At 32.1% G+C, this 21,258-nt stretch overlaps 2 protein-coding genes across 5 annotated transcripts in view; one reads left to right on the top strand and one right to left on the bottom strand.

Moving 5' to 3' along the window:
• LOC145318738 (uncharacterized) overlaps positions 1 to 21,258 on the top strand; it is a 372,001-nt gene that overhangs the window by 241,398 nt on the left and 109,345 nt on the right. The gene's annotated exons all lie outside the window — the stretch shown is intronic.
• LOC145319932 (armadillo repeat-containing protein 8-like) overlaps positions 1 to 21,258 on the bottom strand; it is a 57,205-nt gene that overhangs the window by 27,117 nt on the left and 8,830 nt on the right. The window contains exons 10-11 of the mRNA XM_080162334.1: positions 20,142 to 20,232; positions 19,655 to 19,693 (exon numbers count right to left, since the gene is read on the bottom strand). Of these exons, the coding sequence (XP_080018460.1) occupies positions 19,655 to 19,693; positions 20,142 to 20,232 (130 nt within the window). The remainder of the gene's footprint in view (positions 1 to 19,654; positions 19,694 to 20,141; positions 20,233 to 21,258) is intronic.

Genomic DNA, 21,258 nt, shown 5'->3' with positions numbered 1-21,258 from the left:
GTTGACCACGGATACGTGAATGATAAACTCGTTTCTTTGTCATATGGCAGGTAAGTGGGAAGGGAGAGGACATTGGAATTGAAAATAATATTGTCTTTAAAGTTTAATAACATGTTCTCTATTTTATTTGCTTAAAAAATTTAAGGACTTTTAAATTAAATCTTGATTGGAATGTACAAACTAGCATTGTCCACCGCCAATTTTAATCTACAGAAAGGGTATCTTTATATATATTGTTCCAGGGAAAATAAAATTACATCCAAAAATCAGAAAACAATTAAAAAGTTATGACAATAAAATTAATGAATTGTAAGAAATTTCAGACAGAAATTGGTGGTTCTAAGAATATTAGTTAGAGAAATATCACAGTAATATAGGAGTAAATTATAGGTAGAAATCATACTGTTACAGTATACAAAATAAATCTTTAGACATCTATGCTACTGTTTAATTGTGTGCATGTAATACAGATAGTTTAAAAAATAGCATATTTTTTTCCTGTTCATGTAGGGATCTTAAGGGATAAGACAATGGACGATAAATTAATGTACGTACCCAATTATAATAAACAAAATCCGAACAACCTATGCATGATTCTAATAGACAGACATCTTTAGGAATAAGACAATGGGCGATAAATTGATGCACATCCCCAATGATAAGACAAAAATTAACCCTTATGTAGATTAAATTTAGTGGTTGGAACGTTTGGACACTCATCTAAATGAACCAACCAATTAAATTCCTTATCAGTCTCCAAAGTTGTTTAGTCAATGAATAAAAAAACGTTATTATAAAACTTGTGGAATAGCGTAATAAACAACCCTATGTCCCCTCCCTCCCTGTTAATAGATCAAATAAATTATTTTATTTTAACTCTTTTAAAATTGTGGGGGGAATGTGTTGACACCCAAGTTTCTCTATAGAATTCCCATGAAGTTAGCGGTATAAAAACCTACATCAGACATAAAGAAACAAGCAAAAATACATAAAAACTGCTTAAAGTAATAAAAACTGTCTGACTGTGTGTACCAAATGATCTCACCAACCGCTGGACTAATATGGTTCTCCTTAGAGTGTAGCTTCCTAGTACATTGGAATGTTTATTACTTTTTGAAAGAAAAAATAGTTATATTTTTTATTTTAATGTTTAATTTCTAAAAAAGGTGCTCTTTTGACCAAACCAATCAAGATTTATTAAAAGGCATTTTAGGGTTTAAGCCAATGAATGAAAGAACGTGCTTATAAATTTTGGTTAACACTAATATTTAGACTCCAATGTACCTTCCCTTTATGATAATTTTACTGAACATAATTATCACTAAAAAGTAAGTTCTAAATGATGAACTGAAAATAGTTGCCGAATGTGTACGCAGTTTCCTCATCCTAGCTCAATATTTACTACTAGCTACAAATCTTCAAACTTCCCTTAAAAAAATCAAAATTTGAATGTATAAACGATTTATACATTATAAATTTGAATTTTTTAAATTTTTATTTTTTTTTGAAGTTTGAAGCTTTTTTAGCTAGTAGTAAATATTGAGCTAGGATGAGGAAACACTCAGGAAACTGCGTACACATTCGGCAACTATTTTCAGTTCATCTTTTAAATATGTTTGACCGACAGACCAAGATGTTTATTGGTACAGGCAATATTAATCAAACTGTCTGTCTTAAATAGCAGCTGAGTGAATCACATTTCTCCCATATCATTACGTACAGACATATAGAAGCTTCGCTACTAATAGACTGGCCTTTCCGTTTTAAATTATACGTCGTACGAGCTCTAATTTTAGAAATGCTTTGCAAAACACACAAAAAATAAAAATTGCTAAGTTTCTCTTTGAAACCAAAGACTGCAATCAAATAATTTTTGTGTGATAAACTCCAGGGATCTTAAGGGATAAGACAATGGACAATGAATTGATGTACATAATAAATAATTCAACCATCTCTGTTTAATAAATTTCTTGGTTGAAAAGTTTGAACCCAACCAATCAAATTCGATAAAAAGTACCCAAAGTTTACGAGCTATTAGGAAAACTTGGTTAAACAACTTTGGGTACCAGTGTAATTTACAGTCCCAATGTCCCTTACCTACCTGTAGTGTAAATTCTGGTAATTCTATCTTTTACGCGAAAATGAAAGGGTTGAATTTAAAACAAGGACAATTCTATCTAAAAGCAGCGCATCAATAAAAAAAATGAACAAAGTAACTTACATATTATACAGAAAGAGGGGACAATAACTTTGGGGACTCGAGGGATTTTTTATTGGTTGACTCATTAAGTTGAGTGTTCAAACGTTTCAACCACTAATTTTAATCTACAGAAGGGGTAATTATGTGTACCATCATTGTGAATGTACATTTATTTATCCCTTTACATCCTTGCACTTCTATCCAAAGGAGCCAATAAGAAAACAATGAATAAAAATCTTGAAAATAAAAAATAGCCTCATTGTTTGATATGGAAACTAAATTAACAATATGAATCATAAAAAATCAAATTATGTTAATATGATAATTGCTGATTTAGCTAGAAAATATGTAATTTAATACTTCAAGGAATATTAATAATTTAACAATGACTAATAATCAATATTTAATTTTATTGAATAAAAGTTAATTTGTTTATGTTAGTGTTTTAAATGCAAACCTTTTCTAAACTTCTACTATTTTTACATCCAAATTGTACCTAGTTGTCCTAGTTATTGTTATTCCAATAATCAGGTAAATAGGATGATTATATTATAGGAATCATCATTGTTTGCAATCGAAAGAAAAGACATGACAAAATATCAAAAAGAGCTAACCGTTACGTAAGGACAGACGTCTAAACCCTAATAATAAGAAAAACTTGGCTTTCAATAATGACTCAATATTCAAGAATTAATATTCAATTATATTTAATAAAAGTTAATTTGTTTATGTAAGTGTTTTTCATGCGAACCTTTCTTACATTTCTGACTTTTAACCATTTTATCTTATTCGGAGGCTTAAAAACTGTGAACTCTTAATGAATTTTTAATTTGTTGGTTCCAAACTTGTAATGTCTAAAATTTTCAACCTATAATTTTCAAGAAGAGGTAAATTTTGTTTGGAGATGTACATTAATTGTTGTCCATTATCTTATCCCTTAAGATCCCTGAGTTGAGTATATATAAAAGAGAAGATATATCATATGGGTTATTTCAGTGCTAAAAGCTTTGGCCAAAGAAATCGTCTGGAGGAGAGGACAACAAAATAAAAGAAAAGATGTTGCAACAAAACCACACATATTAAGTTAATAATTATCATTGTTGTAACAAAATGTACTGTTTTAGAGCAAAACAGAAAAAAATCTCTTAAATAAGGGAAAAGCGTTCAGAGTTCTTAAGAGATTTTAAAAATCCCGATGATTGTGAATACAATTAACCCTTCTGTACATAAAATTATTGGTAAAAAGTCTGGACACTACTAGTGTAATAAAAATTTAATTAAAGTTCCCAAAGTTTGCGAATACTATTTTATACCGGCATAATTAACAGTCCAATGTACTCTCTATCCCAATTCAAGTTCAGTTTGCAAGAGAAAGACAGACAGACAGATTTGCTAATAGAAAATATTAGCTTTATGAAATAAACATAATTACGAAAGGGTAATTTCTTATTAGACAAATAAGTCAGAGTGTTTCTGGTAGCAACTCTTTTTAAATTTTGTCCGTCAGTTAAAACTGATTTTGCTGAAATTTTTCTAAACTTTACTTAAATCTAAACTATTGCCAATTGAAATAAAGGAAAGATTTAAGGATCAGATAGGACAATGGACGAAAAATTGATGAGCATCACAAACAAGTTACAGAAAATATCTTTTGATAACACAGCAATAACAATCTAATAACAAAATATGCTCATATTTGAAATTAGTTCTAAGATTTAAGTTTTTTCAGCAATTCTTTATATATCAACTTGCTATCAGATGTAAGGGGGGGGGGGGGGGGGCGTAATGACATAAGCTCTTAAACAGTGAGCAAAATGGTCTAAATATTGAGCTAGACCCTTCAAACTTGGTATATAAGCTTAGTCCTATAGGTATTACATCTAAATGGCAAAAAAATCCAAAATTTTTTATTTTTAGGTTAGGTTAGGTAAAAAAAACCCTGCGGAAATGGGGTTTTTAGGCTATTTTTGGTCTATTATGATGTGGAAACTTGCCTTAAATTGTTTTTTCTTAGGGTTTTAACTTAAATACACTGTATCTATTCATATGGACATTGTTTAAGATGATTCAGCAAGTCGGGGACCGACTCAAGGGGGCTAGGTGGGTGGCCCGCAGGGGTTAAGTTCATTTTTCCCAATATATTTGTTGTGATACATCAAATTATAGGTTTTTTAGGTCAAGGAACTCAAATTCAGAGCTAAAATAAGCATTAGACTAATCTGAAGCTAGCCCCAGCGGGCTAGGTTGGTGGCCCGCAGGGGTTAAGTGCATTTTTTCCAATATATACCTTGTTATATATCAAAATATAGGTTTTTAAGGTCAAGAAACTTAAATTCAGAACTAAAATTGGCATAAGACTTACCTGAAGCTAACCCCCGCGGGCTAGGTTGGTTTTCTGCAGGGCTTAAGATCATTTACCTAACCTAACCTAGAAACTTACTTTTATTTTCACAGTTTTTTTTCTTGAATAAACTGTGTCTATTAATGATACTTTATTTAAGATGATCCAGCAAGTCGGGGACCGACCCCAGCGGTCTAGGTGGGTGGCCCGCAGGGGTTAAGTGCATTTTTCCCAATATAAATGTTGCGATACATCAAATTATAAGTTTTTTAGGTCAGTTAACTCAAATTTAGAGCTAGAATTAGCATAAGACTAATCTGAAGCTAGCCCCAGCGGGCTTGGTTAGTGGCCCGCAGGGGTTAAATGCATTTTTTCCAATATATACCTTGTTATATATCAAAATATAGGTTTTTTAGGTCAAGAAATTCAAATTCAGAGCTAAAATTGGCATAAGACTTACCTGAAGCTAACCCCCGCGGGCTAGGTAGATTTTCCACAGGGCTTATGTGCATTTTACCTAACCTTACCTACAAACTTACTTATTCTTTTTGGTTTTTTCCTTGAATAAACTGTGTTTATTAATGGGGACATTATTTTAGATAATCTAGCAAGTTGGGGACCGACCCCAGCGGGCTAGGTAGGTGGCCCAAAGGGGTGTAGTGCATTTTTTCTAAAGTATGTGTTGTCATACATCAAATTATAGGTTTTTATGTTAAGAAACTCTAATTAGTAAAATGCATTGCAGGCAACCCACCTAGCCCGCAGGGGCTAGCTTCAGATAAGTCTAATTCTATTATCAGCTCTAAAGGGGTAGTTTCACGAAATGCATTTGAACTTAATTAAGTGAAACGCATATTTTTTGCTAGTTAATGGGTTAAACTATATTTATATGGCATATATTTGAAAGAATTTCAATTTTAACGTAGTTGAAAATATCAAGACTTGCAAGACTTGCAATCAAAAAGACGATTTTCAAGTCTTGATATTTTTAAAAATACGTGGTAGAAAATTGAAATTCTTTCAAATATATGCCATATAAATGTAGTTTAACCAATTAATTAATTAGGAAAAAATATGCAGTTCACTAAATTAAGTTCAAATGCATTTCGTGAAACTACCCCTTTGAATTTCTGAACCTAAAAAACCTATAATTTTATGTATGACAACTAAGATTCACTTAACCCCTGCGGGCCACCCACCTAGCCTGCTGGGGTCGGTCCCCGACTTGCTTGATAATCTAAAATAATGTTCTCATAAATAGACAGTTTATTCCAGAAAAAAAACCTAAAAAACAAGTACGGTTCTAGGTTAGGTTAGGTAAAATGCACTTAAGACTTGCAGATTAGTCTGATGCTTTTATTACCTGTAAATTTGAGTTTCTTGACCTAAAAACATATAGTAGGATGTATAACAACACATGCTTTAAAAAAAATGCATTTAACCCCTGCGGGCCACCCACCTAGCCCGCTGGGGTCGGTCTTCAACTTGCTGGATCAACTAAAATAAGGTCCTCATGAATGGACAGTTTATTCGAGAAAAAAAACCTAAAAATAAATATTAAATGTAAGTTTCTAGGTTAGGTTAGGTAAAATGCACTTAAGCCCTGTGGGCAACCTATATAGCCCGCTGGGGTTAGCTTTAGATTAGTCTAATGCTTATTTCAGCTCTGAATTTGATTTATTTGACCTAAAAAACATATAATTGGATTTATCACAACATATATATTGGGGAAAATGCACTTAACCCCTGCAGGCCACCCACCTAGCCCGCTGGGGTCGGTCTTTGACTTACTGGATCATCTGAAATAAGGTCCTCATGAATGGACAGTTTATTCTAGAAAAAAAACTTTAAAAAAAATATTAAATGTAAGTTAGTAGGTTAGGTTAGGTACAATGCACTTAAGCCCTGTGGGCAACCCACCAAGCCCGCTGGGGTTAGCTTCAGATTATTCTAATGCTTATTTTAGCTCTGAATTTGAGTTCTTTGACCTTAAAAACATATCATTTGATGTATCACATCATATATATTGGGGAAAATGCACTTAACCCCTGCGGGCCACCCACCTAGCCCCCTGGGGTCGGTTCCCGACTTGCTGAATCATCTTAAATAATGTCCATATGAATAGATACAGTGAATTTAAGTTAAAACCCTAAGAAAAAACAATTTAAGGCAAGTTTCCACATCAAAATAGACCAAAAAAAGCCTAAAAACCCCATTTCCGCAGGGTTTTCTTACCTAACCTAACCTAAAAATAAAAAATTTTGAATTTTTTTTGCCATTTAGATGTAATACCTATAGGACTAGGCCTATATACCAAGTTTGAAGGGTCTAGCTCAATATTTAGACCATTTTGCTCACGGTTTAAGAGCTTATGTCATTACGCCCCCCCCCCTTTCTCAATATTCGCCAATAAACAAGGATGAATATAAAAGACAGTCCTACAAAACACAATTGTAGACTGCTGCACTGATATAAAAATAAAACATTGCTAAACAATGCAATTTTAAAGAGCTGAAAGCTTCGAAAAAGTATTTCTTTATTGCAACTAAGACAACATTTATTTTGGCCCAGTTAGTTATATATTGTTGTGTTGACTTTAACGTTCTCATGAATAGGGATGAGGAATAGGGACAGAGGAGACATTGGTATTAAAATAACACTGGTACCCAAAGTTTTATAACCGAGTTATATTATTCGTTGGCTAAAATACCTTTATTGAATTTTGATTAGTGTCTAAACTTTCCAACCCATAGTTTTAATCTACAAGAAGGAAAATTTGTTTCTAGTCATTAGGCATGTGTATAAAAGGGGGGGGGGGGGGGGTAAAATGTAGTGACTCTGCACACGACATACCAGCAATTTTATTTTGGGCGCTACTCCCTTAGTTTTAGAGATAATTGAGTGAAATCTTTTTGGTTGTGTCACTAATTACCCAAACTTTTGGTATCTTTCAAAAAAAACGGCGGCGGGACCGCCGCTATCCGCCATTTCCGCCGCCGCCAAAAATTTATCTCTGAAATCTGTGGATATAACCAAAGAAATCAATAAAAAGAAGTAGTAAACACCATAACTTGAGATGACCAACATCATAATATTCTCGACTTTACATGAACACACTTTGAAGCAGAAAAAAACAGTGATGACATACTAAGATATTATCAGGACATTTTGCAAGTGGTGTGTATTCACTTCCGCATATTTTCACATTGATTATAGTGCATCCAGGGATCTGAAAGGATAAGACAATTGCCGATAAATTTCCCCAGTGATGATGCACAAAATTACCCTTTCTGTAGATTAAAATTAGTGGTTGAAACGTTTGAACACTCAACCAACCAAACAAAAATTCACTTAAGTTCCCAAAATTACTAAGCCAACGAATAAAAAAAAACTAATATAAAACTTTGGGGACTAGTGTAATAAACAGCCCATTGTTCCCTCTCTCTCTACAAATATTTAGTGTATCACCATCTCAAAATAACATTTTAGCAATTAAATTACAGAGGTATTTTTTGACATAAATTTTCAAATTGGAAATTTTTTAAAAAAATAATAGAGAACGCCGTCTGTCCTATTTTAAGATTTGAGACCTTCGCTTTTTTTGGATGCTGTCTTCCTTATTTTTTACAAGTTTAAAAATTAGATTTGACATAGTTTAAATATTAAAAATCCTGAAACATGTCATAGCATAAATTAAAATTATAAGGTCTTTAAGTCAACAGTAAGTGTAACTCTTTTAACTTTTTTTAGTTAATCTTCAGAATGCATAATTAAATTATACACATTGTTTTTTGATTTTTAGATCTTTCCAATTACATCGAGAAAAAAAAATGAAGCAACTTGTTTTTGCCTGTCGGAAGCTAAATGACTATGAAACGAGTAAATAACTATGAAGGATAAATATGAACAAGCTGCAAGATGTATATCAACAAACAAATGCAATCTAATTTATTTTAGAAGCGCAGCTAATCAATAATTTTCTATACTTAAGTTTATCAATAAACAAAATCTCTCTACCACCGTCCCTGGCATCTAAGGTCTCTGTATTATAATGGGTAGAGTGAGGGCACGAAGTTATCCCTAAATCCATTCCAAGACCTAAAAATAGCCTAGGTGAAGCTTACCCAAAATGGAAAATCGATTCAGTGGTTAGCGTGATCTTACAAACAACCAATAAAACCTTAATACTTATATTCTGTTTTCTTTATTTGGTTGATATCATTCTTGTTTTAAACAGGAATAGAAACAAAATATGCAACTAACTAGGACAATTGTTTCCATAAGACCAGCTGCAATATAAAGCTAATCACATTTATAAAGAAAGAAAAATCATGTATAGCCTCTTATTACAGACAAACTTCAACGAATATTTAAATAAAAATCATAAAACCAGTTTTTTAAAACTTAATGTAAACTTAATTAGAATTGATAGTCAACTTTTAACTCGGACGTAAAGACATACACAACTTATTTAGTTAGCTACGCTGTTAAATTGAAGAAAAATTTAAATGAAGTTTTGAAGAAAAAGTCCTAAATTAGAGCAATTTCACGCTTCTAATTAAATATAGGAAACAAAAACTTAAAAATATTTAAACATTTTTCATTAATAAATATAAGTAGTGAATATTTTCTAAGTTTCAGCCTTGAAAGTTGGTCGTTATATTGTTTTTAATTTTGCACATAAGTTAGAGGAATTATTAAAATGAAGAAAATGAGAGAAAAAAGGATAATAAGAAGTAACTAAATAAATAAAAAATCATTCAAATATAGCCCCCCTCTAGACATGATTTGGAAGCTCAAAATTATCTTATTAATCATACCTATTCGTTAGGAAAGCTTTTTAAATCTTAAATAAATCTTTTTTTATCAATTTTAAACTCCGTCCACTAATCAGGAAAACACAATGAGTGTACAGTGCGTATGAAGGTGCTTTGACTTTTGTGTCAGAACCTAAATTGGGACATAGTGCATTTCATTACCCTAGGTTAGGTAACTTCATTTCACTTTTCAACAAAATCTAAAATGCAGCCGTTTTTGAGAAAATTAGATTTGAAAATTTTAAGTTCAAATTTCATCCACTAGGAGTTACTGCATAATCATGACAAGAAAAGCAAATATTATATGTTTAAAATTTTAAACAACTTTGCTTTTATAAAGTCTGTCATAAAACCTCTCTATATATGATTTATTTAAGGCCGAATTTATGTGACCTTAGCAACGCATAAAAATGGCCATGAATCTACTCACTTAAGGAGTGGTTTTATAAAGAACTTTATAAAAGCAAATTTGTTCAAAATTTTAAATAAATAATCTTTGCTTTTCTTTTCATGATAATGCGGTATTCCTAGTGGATGAAAATTGAACTTGAAATTTTCAAATCTAATTTTCTCAAAAACTGCTGCATTTTAGATTTTATTAAAAAGTGAAATGAAGTTACCTAACCTAGGGTAATGAAATGCACTATGTCCCAATTGAGGTTCTGACACAAAAGTCAAAGCACCTTCAAACGCACTGTGAGTGGTAAACGTTGTGCCTTACGGACAGGATATTCTTATAGAGCAGCTACTAACACAAACTAATCCTTATACTAAAGTAACAGGATGTTTGTGTGTCTCTGTGTTTGTTTGTACCGAAGGATCTCGCTAACCGCTGAACCGATCGGGTTCTCCTTAACAGGGTAGATTCTCTAAGGTCCCGGGAAGGTTTATAACTTTTTTGGGGGAGGGTACCACCACCCTCCCAAGAGAAATAATAATAAATCGAAATTTTATTTTAAGTATAGAAACTCCTACGTAACATTGCGAGGTATCGTATAAAGAGACTCTTACGCAACATATCGTAGAAACTTGAACGCAACAAAAAACCAAACATTTAAAGTGCCACTAGAGGCTTCTAGGGGGCGTAGCCGCAAGTAATATATAAAGAAAATAACTTTTGTTTGTTTTATCACTCCTGCAATCTAAAATAAAAACACTAAAGCTAAAACCACTAAAATTTTTAATTAAATCTAAGAAACACAAACTTCAAAATAAATTTTTTTTTGATTATTTCTAAAATTTATAATCCGTCAACAAACAGAAAGTAATAGTTAGACAAAGTAACTAAATTCATACGGACATTAAATCCTTATAGAGCATCTACGCTTACAAACTTAATGATAATATGCAAAGAAAATAACGTTTGTTTGTTTTATCACTCCCCACACACTAAAATAAAAACACTAACGCTAAAACCACAACACTAAACACTTTTTTTTAACTGATACAAGAAAATTCTTTAAACATATTTTCATCCCCTTTTTTCAAACACAGTGAAAATATTTGGTGAATGTTGGTAATGTTAATCCTCTTGTAAATAGGATGTCGTTCTAAATGTTTGTGTGAGTCTGTCTGTACCAAAAGATCTTGCTAACCACTGGACCGATTTGGTTCCCACAGGAGAAGCTTCTTGGGGAGGTGAGAGTAGGTAAGGTTCCCATAGTTTTTAAAACATGTATCCTCATTCGTTAGATTCAAAACTTTGGATACTTTAATATTATTTAAACTGCGAACCAGAAAAATAGGCAAATCTGAATTTGCAGAATAGCAGCTTTAATATTCATTTAGGACTATTTTACTGTAAATATAAAATGTAGATGCATCTTTTGGTTACAAGTTTCCACCGTTAATTTTTTATTAATAAGCACCAATGAAGCACAAGATCTCAAAAACAGCATTTTTGGTAAAAACTGGTGAACCAAAAAGATATGCAAATCCAAAACAAATCAATGGAAAAACGTTTTTTTGCGCTTTTCTTCTGTTTTAAAGATTGATTCTGATAAATTAACAATTTTTTAAGAGATTTATGCATTAATTGTTTTGAAATGTAGTATAAGGTAGAAATTAATGATTTTTTAAAATAAGAAATATTAGAAAAAAAGAAATTTGACCCCTATCACTTTAGAGGACAGTTGCTGACCTCCAGTCTTATGGATGAAGCTAAATACATATTAAAAATAATAATTACTCCCAAAAGTATACAAAAATGATTTTTAATGTGTTAAAAAAATCCATTTTAAAATCTTGATTTTGAGGATGATGGCCTTTAATATGCTCCTATGGGTAGTGATGGTGAGCCAAATGTTATCAAAGTGCATGATCATGATGACAACTTATATATTGAACTATGGTCCAATTTCTGTATTCATAGCAGCCTCCAGCCAAGCAGTATTAAAAAAGAAAAAAATTTCAATTTTAATTACTCCAATGCATAAGGTAAATACTGTCGTTTTAAGAAGATGTTTATATTTCTTGTCTGCAGGCTCCAGTGGAGAATGCTATGACTACAAAAAATGGTACATAGGTTGATAGACAAGTCGTTGTAATGGGCATGTACTTCGATAACATTTGGCTCACCATCATCACCAATAGGAGCATCTGAAAGGACATCATCCTCAAAATCAGGATTTTAAAATGTTTTCTTTTAACACATTAAAAAGCATTTTTGTATACTTTTCAGGGTAATTTATATCTTTAACATGTATTAGGCTATATCCATTAAACTGGAGGTCAGCAGCTGACCTCTAAAGTGATAGGGGATGAATTTCTTTTTTTCTAATATTTCTTATCTAAAAAAATCATTATTTTCTACCTTATACTACATTTTATAATAATTAATGCATAAATCCCTTAAAAAATTGTGAATTTATCAGAATCGATCTTTAAAACAGAAGAAAAGTGCAAAAAAAATCGTTTTTCCATTGATTTGTTTTGGATTTGCATATCTTTTTGGTTCACCAGTTTTTACCCAAAATGCTGTTTTTGAGATCTTGTGCTTCATTGGTGCTGATTAACAAAAAAATAAACGGTGGAAACTTGTAACAAAAAGATGCATCTACATATTATATTTACAGTAAATTCGTCCCAAATGAATAATGAAGCTGCCATTTTGAAAATTCAGATTTGCCTATTTTTTTGGTTCGCAGTTTATATAAGAGGCAATTTGATTTATCATGATAGGGGATGCGCATTTATTTATCTTGCTAGTCTTACTTCTTAAGGTCCCTATTTATTTTTAAAAAACTACACAACGTGCAGTTTCTACAACTGTGCTTATATGCTTTACCCCACACTTCCCCTTTTTATGGCAAATCTCTTTAACGCGTCTTAGATCCTAAAATGCGTTTCGATAAGCGCAATTTCCGCCCCCCCCCCCTTACACAATCCCATCTCCTAATAGTTATAGTAATATCAGGGGTAAACAGATTGGTAAAATAAGCAATAATCAAGGGAAGACTGGGACAATGCACAGTAAACTATAATGGTACCCAAAGTTTTATTAACATGTTTTCTTATTTGTTAGCTTTAAAAAATATGTACTTTATTGGTTGGTTCTAAATACAAGTGTCCAACCTCTTCGCCAATAATTGTAATCTTCGAAAGGATATTTTTGTTTATCAACAATGGGGATGTAAACCAATTTACCATCCAAAATTCTTAGGTAAGATGAAATAAAGCCTGAAAGTATAGAAGTGTAAATTAACTGTAAAATTCAAAAAAGCTTTTTCATGACTTGAGATGGTTTTATGCTATTCTCCCATTCCTCCATTGAACAATATATTAAATGCACTTACTAAATTTACTAAAGACTTAAATTGTTGTTTTTACAACCAAATCAAGATTCAATAAAAAGTCCCCGAAGATCGTGTTTATAAAACTTGTTATAACCAGTCCAATGTCCCCTGTATCCCTACTAATAACAAAGCAACTATTCTAAATTCAGCTAATTTAAATATCCCTAACCCCAGTATATTATACTTCCCCTCCATTCCCTCCTAACTCCGATTCTTTATCCTTCCAAGAGCCGGTAAATTGGTATTCAAAAATATCGGTGAGGTAGCGAAAATAAGTAATCTCATGGAGGGAGGAGACATTGGATTGTAAATTTATTAGTACTCAAAGTTAAATAACTACGTTATATCAGAATCTTTGTGTACTTTGAATGAGTTTTTATTTGTTGGTTCCAAAATTGTAGTATCCACTGAATAATTTAAACTATAAAAGGGGTAAATTTGTTTATCATCATTGTATATAGTATTATCGTTCATTGTCTCAAGCCTTAAGATCCATACATAAGTAATCTACATATGTACATAGAAAATCAAGAGTGTGCTTTCACTTACGCATATTATCATATTAGCAAAGTGTTTCATGATCGCAAAATCCTATTATATAAAGTAGTAAGGTTTTTTTATCTGAAGCTTAATATCTAAATAACTTCTAAACATATTAATTAAACTATTTTGAGGAGGCTATTTCAAAACAGATATATTTAATTGCAGTTTTATATCCCTTACTTAAAATTGGAAGCCAAAACTGATCTTGAAATAGTATAAATACAATACAGTCAAAATTATCATTTTGCACATTATTTGTTGGCCTAAAACTTTGGATATTTTTATTGAATTTTGATTGGTTGGTCCTAAACTAGAGGTATCCAAACATTCCAAGAAGTATTTTTATTTATCCATCATTGGGAATATGTATCAATTCATCGTCCATTGTCTTATCCATTGATATTAACAGTGTTAAGGTAACTTATCAAGTACTAGCGGCTACGCCCCCGAGAGGCCTCTAATGGCACTTTAAATAATTTTTTCTATGTTGCGTTCAATTCTCTAACCAGAAATTTGATTTTTTGTTATTTCTCTTAGGAGGGTGGTGGTACCCTACCCAAAATAGTTTTAAACCTTCCCGGGACCTATGAGAAGCTACCCTGATAAGGAGAAGAGATCAATCGGTACACACACAGATCCTGTTAACTTATTAAGGATTTCATGAGTTTAAGGCTAGTTTTAATAAAACTAATTATTGTTACATCGCAAAACACCTTTATATTACCAACCTAATCTGAATATAAACACTAGAAATCAAATAATAATCTTAATGCAGGGGTAAATATTACATTTTCAGAATACTTTTCATTGTCTCTAGGGGCACTTGAGGTAAAGGCTGGGAGGGCGGAGGTTGAATTCGTCATGGAATAATTAAATTGAAGACAAAAAATTAGGGGGGGGGGGGGGGGTGGTTGGCAAACACCGGTATCGTCCATTTTTAATTTTTGTTTCAAAAATAAAAAAATATTCTTTTTTTAAGGGGGGGGGGGGGGGATTTTTTCTAAGGCCGATTTCTCTTTTTTTTTTAGTAACCACCAAAATAGTTTTAACCCTTCTAAGGAACTACGAGAAGCTTCACTGTAAGGCAGAACCGTATCGGTTCCGTTATTAACGAGATATTATGTTACAGACAAAAACACACACACACATAGATCTTGTTGCTTTTAATTAGAATAGATTTAAGTTTTTTTAGCCGGTGCCTCCGGCACCTTGGGGCTAAAAAAAACTAGTTTTAATCTTATAATTGTACATTCTATATCCGCGGAAAGCCGTTTATAATACGATACGAGAAATAACTATTCCCTGACTTTTTCCGTTTACAATAGCTGACAAAACAACAAAAGTTAAGATTTTCCATTATAGGAAAAGGTTACATAAGTACAGAAATGCAACAATATATTGATTAAAAAGTTTAATTAAAAGATCACTAAAACAAAATTTGGTATTCTGTGTTTTGAAATTCTAGCAAATTTTTAAAAACACTCAAGAACAAAGAAATATTTATTTTACTTCACAGTGATTGGCAGTCGGACATACCTCTGCTAATTTTAGAGTACCTGTGCTTAAAAATAATAAGATAACGACCGATAATGATTATAATATGAACAAGGAATAAATATTCTTTGCTATAAAAACTAAATGATTTCAGCTTGTTTGTAGGAACAACTTTTAAGATATGTTTTAACTTAGTTATGCTAGTAAATATTTTTACACAACAAACGTTTTCTTAAATATTTTAAGATAAACAGGGGGAGTTCAGTAATTTTCACGTAAAAAACTCTTTAGGAAAAATAATAATACAATTTAGGTTAAATAGCTTCTAGGACGCCAAAGCTTTTTTTGAGGAGGGTAATCTCATATATTTTTCTGTTGAGGGGTAAAATAAGCGATTTCAAAGTTTGAGGATGGAAAACACCCCTTTGACCCCAAACTTGGAAGTCTTTGGAATAATTCTATTCATATAAGACAATTACCTAATTGTTTTCAAATAAGAAACAGTCATTTCAAGTGCATGTTCGAATATCTATCTATTTTACTCTGTGTACTTTACTAAAAATTTTCCTCAAACTTTAAAAACTCCGTCAAAAATTATACTCCCCCCAATAGTTTAATTTGCCAATAATGGTGAAAAACAAAAGTTTTGGCGTATTGACCCCTGCTTAGGTTAAAAAATATAGGGAAAAGCAAAATAAGAAAGAGTGAACATGAAAGAATTAGGCGTTTTTTGTCTCTTACTTAAAATTACAATAACTATATACTATACTGATTGAGTTCTACCTTTTTGGGAATCTTTAAATAGGTCCCTGGATGGTTTTAGGCTATTTATTTTTTCTGTCCTTACCTACCCATTTGAATACAAGGCCTCTAGATGCGAGGGGCGATGGCGCTAGTATTGAAATAGCGTAGCATTAACATTATTATTGAAATATGATTATGTAAAAAGAAAAAAAGGGGTAGATTAAATATTGTTTGTGTTCCATATGTGACATAAAGAAACCGCCACTTCCATGTTTTTTACGATTTAAATGGCAATTTACTAGTCTCTTTATTCATGGATAGCTCTCAAAGTATATTACTCGCTCGTAAAGTAATCATTATCGATGCACAACAAATTTCAGCCATCTCTAGCAGCGCAGCTACTCTGTGCTTTACCTGCAGACGGTTCTTTGCTACAATCGATGAAGTACCAGTTTTAAAACACGCTCATTCATAGACTTTAAAATTAAAATTTTTCTTAAATCTTGATTGGTTGGTTCAAACTATCAGTGCCTTAACTTTTCCACCAATAATGTAGACCTACATAAGAAGTAATTTTGTTTATCATCATTGGGAATGTACATTAATTTTCGTCGATTGTCCTATCCTTTATTTTTCGAAGGAATACACATCCGCGTAGTGTTTCTTATACCCCAGAAAATAGACTAAAACCGTCCCATGAGTTTATTCTAAAAATAAAAAAGCCTTAAACCATTTTTTTAAAGCTTACATAGAAATGATGATTACCAAGGATCTAAAGGGAAAAGAAAAAGGCCGATAAATCAAAGTGCATCCCCAATGATTATGCACAAAATTAAACATTCTGTAGATTACAATTAGGGGTTAAAACGTTTTGACACTCAACTCAATGAAACAACCAATCAAAATTCAATTTAAGTCTCTAAAGATGTAAAGCCAAAGAATAAAAAACGTATTATAAAACTTTGGGGACTAGTGTAAAACATGATGATACCTTTAGGAAAGTGAATACATATACAAAACAAATGCAAATAATCATCCCTGTTTATTTGCATAGAAAAATGCGCAAAAAAGGGGTAAAATTTGCACTTATATGTGGTTGCACTTTTGATCCCTTGTTAAAACCTTTCATCATATTTGCATCACATGCCCGCATGGATACGGGTTTAGTGTTTACAATCATGTTAGGTTTGTAACAAATTAGAAGCTTTTTATAGTGAGTATAATAATGACGTCATACTTGCCTACTATTGGTCATTGAAAATGTACACTGGCCTGTTATTGGTAATTTAGTCTGTGTATTGGCATATCATTGGTAATTTGTATTGTACGACGTCATTTATTATAGGCACTATAAAGAGCTTCAACAATTTAGAATTGATACTCCCCCCCCCCCTTATAAAGGTAAAAATTAAGAAAAATCTATCATTTGCTCATGAGTACAAGGGAAATTTTTTAGTTCGCGCCTTTAGCTCAGTTTTATAATCATTAATTAAGAAAATATTTAACAGCTTGAATTTCATAGAACCAAAATATTACGATTTTCCCTAGTGATAGGAAGATAATCGGTAAGTTAATTATGCCCCTATTCTTTAGTGTGAAAATTTTTATTTGGTACCTTATAATCATATCCTTCCAAGCTGCAGTTAAAGATATTGACAGGGATCTCGAAGGGATAAGCCAATGGACGATTAATTTGTATTATGCTGGTTTCTACAACCCAATCAAGATTTAATAACATACGCAAAATTTTTAATAGAACGAAAGAGAGAACGTGTGTATAAAGCTTTGAGGAACAGTTAATTGCAGTCCAATATTCCTCAAATTCCTGTAGTCTTAAAAGTCAAACTTCACGCCCGTAAACAAAGGGAAAGGTAGGTTGCGGGTAAAATCCGTAAAGGTTGTGTGTTTCAAGTTAAAAAGAGTTGTAGAACGATAAAAATTTGTGTCAACTTTTTGAAATTTTTTGTCTATAGTTCTTTTCAATAAGAAATACCTACACATATTTAGTGAATATTATCGTTCTACTACTATTTAATTTTTAAGCCTTAAAACACACACTTTTACGGATTTTACCCGCAAATTTCTTTTCCCTTTTTCATTCAGAAAACCTTTCCCTTCCCTGACTTCCATTTAGTTTCTGCAGTTAAAGATATTACTGTAATGGCTATCCACTCAGGGATCTTAGGGGATAAGACATATTGGTAGATTTATTTTTTGTACATCCTCAATGATAATAATCAAATTTACCCCTCAAAAGATCAAAATTAAGATTAGATTCTGCTAGTTTAAACTAACAAGTATAACAGGGGTGTATATTCTGCACAAGATTTATTTTTTTCCCCAGCTACAAAATTTGTTATTTTTTTCCCTCCCCTAGTTTTTTCTCACCATGTAGGGGGGAAAATAGAAAAATATTTAAAGGACTCTATATTTTATTTATCTTATCCCTCCTACCACACATTTTTTTTATTTTTTATTCACTAAGGAGGGGGGGAAATGGAAAAAATATTTCCAGTTTTCTTAATTTTTACATTTATTTCCCCCCCCCCCCCCCTGAGCCGGGGATCCCATGTAGAATATACACCCCTGAAGTATAATAAAACAATCAAAAAAATTAAAAGTAGCTGTAATAGAAGATTAAAAGCGTGCTTGAAGGAAAGCTTTCACCGAGTTTTATAAGTAGTACTTATTTCACTGTTTAAAATGTTTGAGTGTTCAACCATAGAATAAATAGGTTTATATTAGAAGATGTCAGGAGGGAAAAGACAATTATGAATGAATTAACTTTCAAACCTTTCAATCCCCCAGTCAATTATTTACTAAAACCACAAATAAAAATAATTTAGGGGTGAGATCAATTTATCATCCATTGTCTTATCCCTGTTTTCTGTGGTTGAACCACATTTGTATTAAATGGCATAATTTATGAAGTATTAAATTATAATGGTCAGAACTGGGGGGGATATAAAAATGGACGTGCATTCATTGTAGGGAAGCAAAGCTATGTATTAAAGTAGTAATTATTTTTTAATCTTCTTTATCTAAATACAGGTGGCTTCTCCCCTAGACGCTTGCCCCCCCATGTACATTACCCCCCATCCCACAGACAATTATTAATCAGGCTAGTGCTGAGACCAATACTATACTTCCCTTAAAAGGATATACACATACACAAATTACTAGTTAATACTTTATGATATAAAATTTGGTGTAAATTAAATAGGTATTAATTTCTTTCAATTTACATGCTAAAGATCAATTTTTATTATCTAATCTTTTTATTACAGTTAAGGACTATAATAACCAAGGTTTTTTGAGACCTATGCAAACAGAACCAATAAAATTAATACCTACTATAGGTAGTAAAAGATTTGTTAGAAAAACTTTATTTAAAAGAAAACATTTTGCTGTTCTTAGTAATGTAACTTTATTTTAGAAACAGCTACAATAGAGACCATTTTAGTTTCAACAGTGAGTGGATACTTAATATTTTGTTTAAATTTTCTTTTTATGAAAAAAATAGTGTAGTTCTATTTTCTTGCGAACTATTTTAGTAAAACTTGAGCTTAGATATAAAGTTGCAGTTCAGTAAAATTGCAAAAGCTAAAACCAAAAATATTCTTTAAAAATACCCCGTAGCATGAATTCTATCATTTACGTAACCGCGGCCAACCATACATATATAAAACCAAACAGTACAAATACAAAAAAAAATTCCTACCTCAATAAGATAAGCCAAAGTCTCAGCCGCTTGAATTCTAATTACAAAAATTGATCATGATATACTTAGTTACATTAAAACGTATTTTTTAACCAAAAAACAATGAAAATATTCTTACAATAATAAATATATAGTTGGATGTAGTTTACTAAAAGATGGTAGTTAATAGTAAAAAAGAATATCGTTATAGTAAAACCTCTAAGATGGTAGTTAATAGTAAAAAAGAATATCGTTATAGTAAAAACCTCTAAGTAGTAAGGTTTTTTCATATTAGGGAAGGTTTACATGGGTCTAGAGAGGGTTTTAGGCTATTTTTATGCTCCCCTACTAACCTTTTCGAATGAAGTTTCTTGTATTGATTACAGAGCTTCGATTAATTTCTTTTATTTTGTGATTTAAACGTAACGCAACGTAACCTATTGTTATAAATTGCCCCTTGTGACATAAAGACAAAGGTTCTAAAATGAAATGATCAATATCTGTTCCTTGTTTCCACAGGTTCTTGAGGTTTGGTTAGCCGGACCAGGGTGGGTAGGACTCGGTACACCAGCAGACGTTCATTGTCCATTACCTCACACCTTAAACACAATGATGATACACAAAAATACCCCTTCTGTAGCGTAAAATAATTGGTTGAACTGTTTGAACATTTGACTTAATAAACCAACCAATCCCAATTCACTAAAGCCAACAAAGCTGTTGAGCCAACTAATAAGAAAACGTTATTTTAAAACTTCGGGGACTAATGTAATAACAGTCCATTGTCCCCTCTCTCTGCCTACAACATAACAACTTGTAGTAGCGTAGCTATTTTATACTAGGCTATGTTTGATTGAGAGGCAAAGGACTCAGGGATCTAAAGGGATAAGATATAGCCAATAATTTGATATAATTATACATCATCAATGAGAATACACAAAATTACCCCTTCTGTAGCGTCAAATAAGTGGTTAAAAAGTTACTAGTTTCCTTATCTGTTAGCTTATCAACTTTGGGGACTTGTAATAAATTAAAGGGGGGGGGGCGGATGTGCCACTTTTTGAAACCAAAAGTAAAACGTGCACGATCTCAGCCCATAAAAGAGTTACAGCTCTAAAATTTGGCACAGCAGTTGCTTTTGTGGAGAACAATATGGAACTGTAAAGAAACGGCGGCAAACCGCCGCTCCCGCTGAAAACCGCCGTTTCCCGCCGAATTTTGTTTTTGCCTTTTCTCGCCATAATAGACAATTTTCAATCATCTGAGATAAACTTTTTTCATAAAAATTTCGCTTTTATTTTCACTTGACACTTGTAAGATTTTACACTTGCAATTTATTTTCAATATTGACATGTTTGAAATATTACAAGTGTCACGTGAAAATATAAGGGGAAATTTTTTTTGAGAAAAAAAATTTATCTCAGATGATTGAGAACTGTCTAATTTGGTGAAAAAAAGGCAAAAAAATTCGGCGGGAAACGGCGGTTTTTGGCGGGAGCGGCGGGTCCGCCGCCGTTTTTTCACTGTTCCATGTTGTTCTCCACAAAAGCAACTGCTGTGGCGAATTTTAGAGTTGTAACTCTTTTATGGGCTGAGATCATGCACGTTTTTACTTTCGGTTTCAA

This window comes from Acartia tonsa, chromosome 5 (genome assembly GCF_053477335.1).
Source record: "Acartia tonsa isolate MP-2025a chromosome 5, ASM5347733v1, whole genome shotgun sequence".
Classification (NCBI taxonomy): domain Eukaryota; kingdom Metazoa; phylum Arthropoda; class Copepoda; order Calanoida; family Acartiidae; genus Acartia; species Acartia tonsa.
The sequence above is the reverse complement of the archived record's forward strand: the minus strand, read 5'-3'. Positions and strand labels throughout refer to the sequence as shown.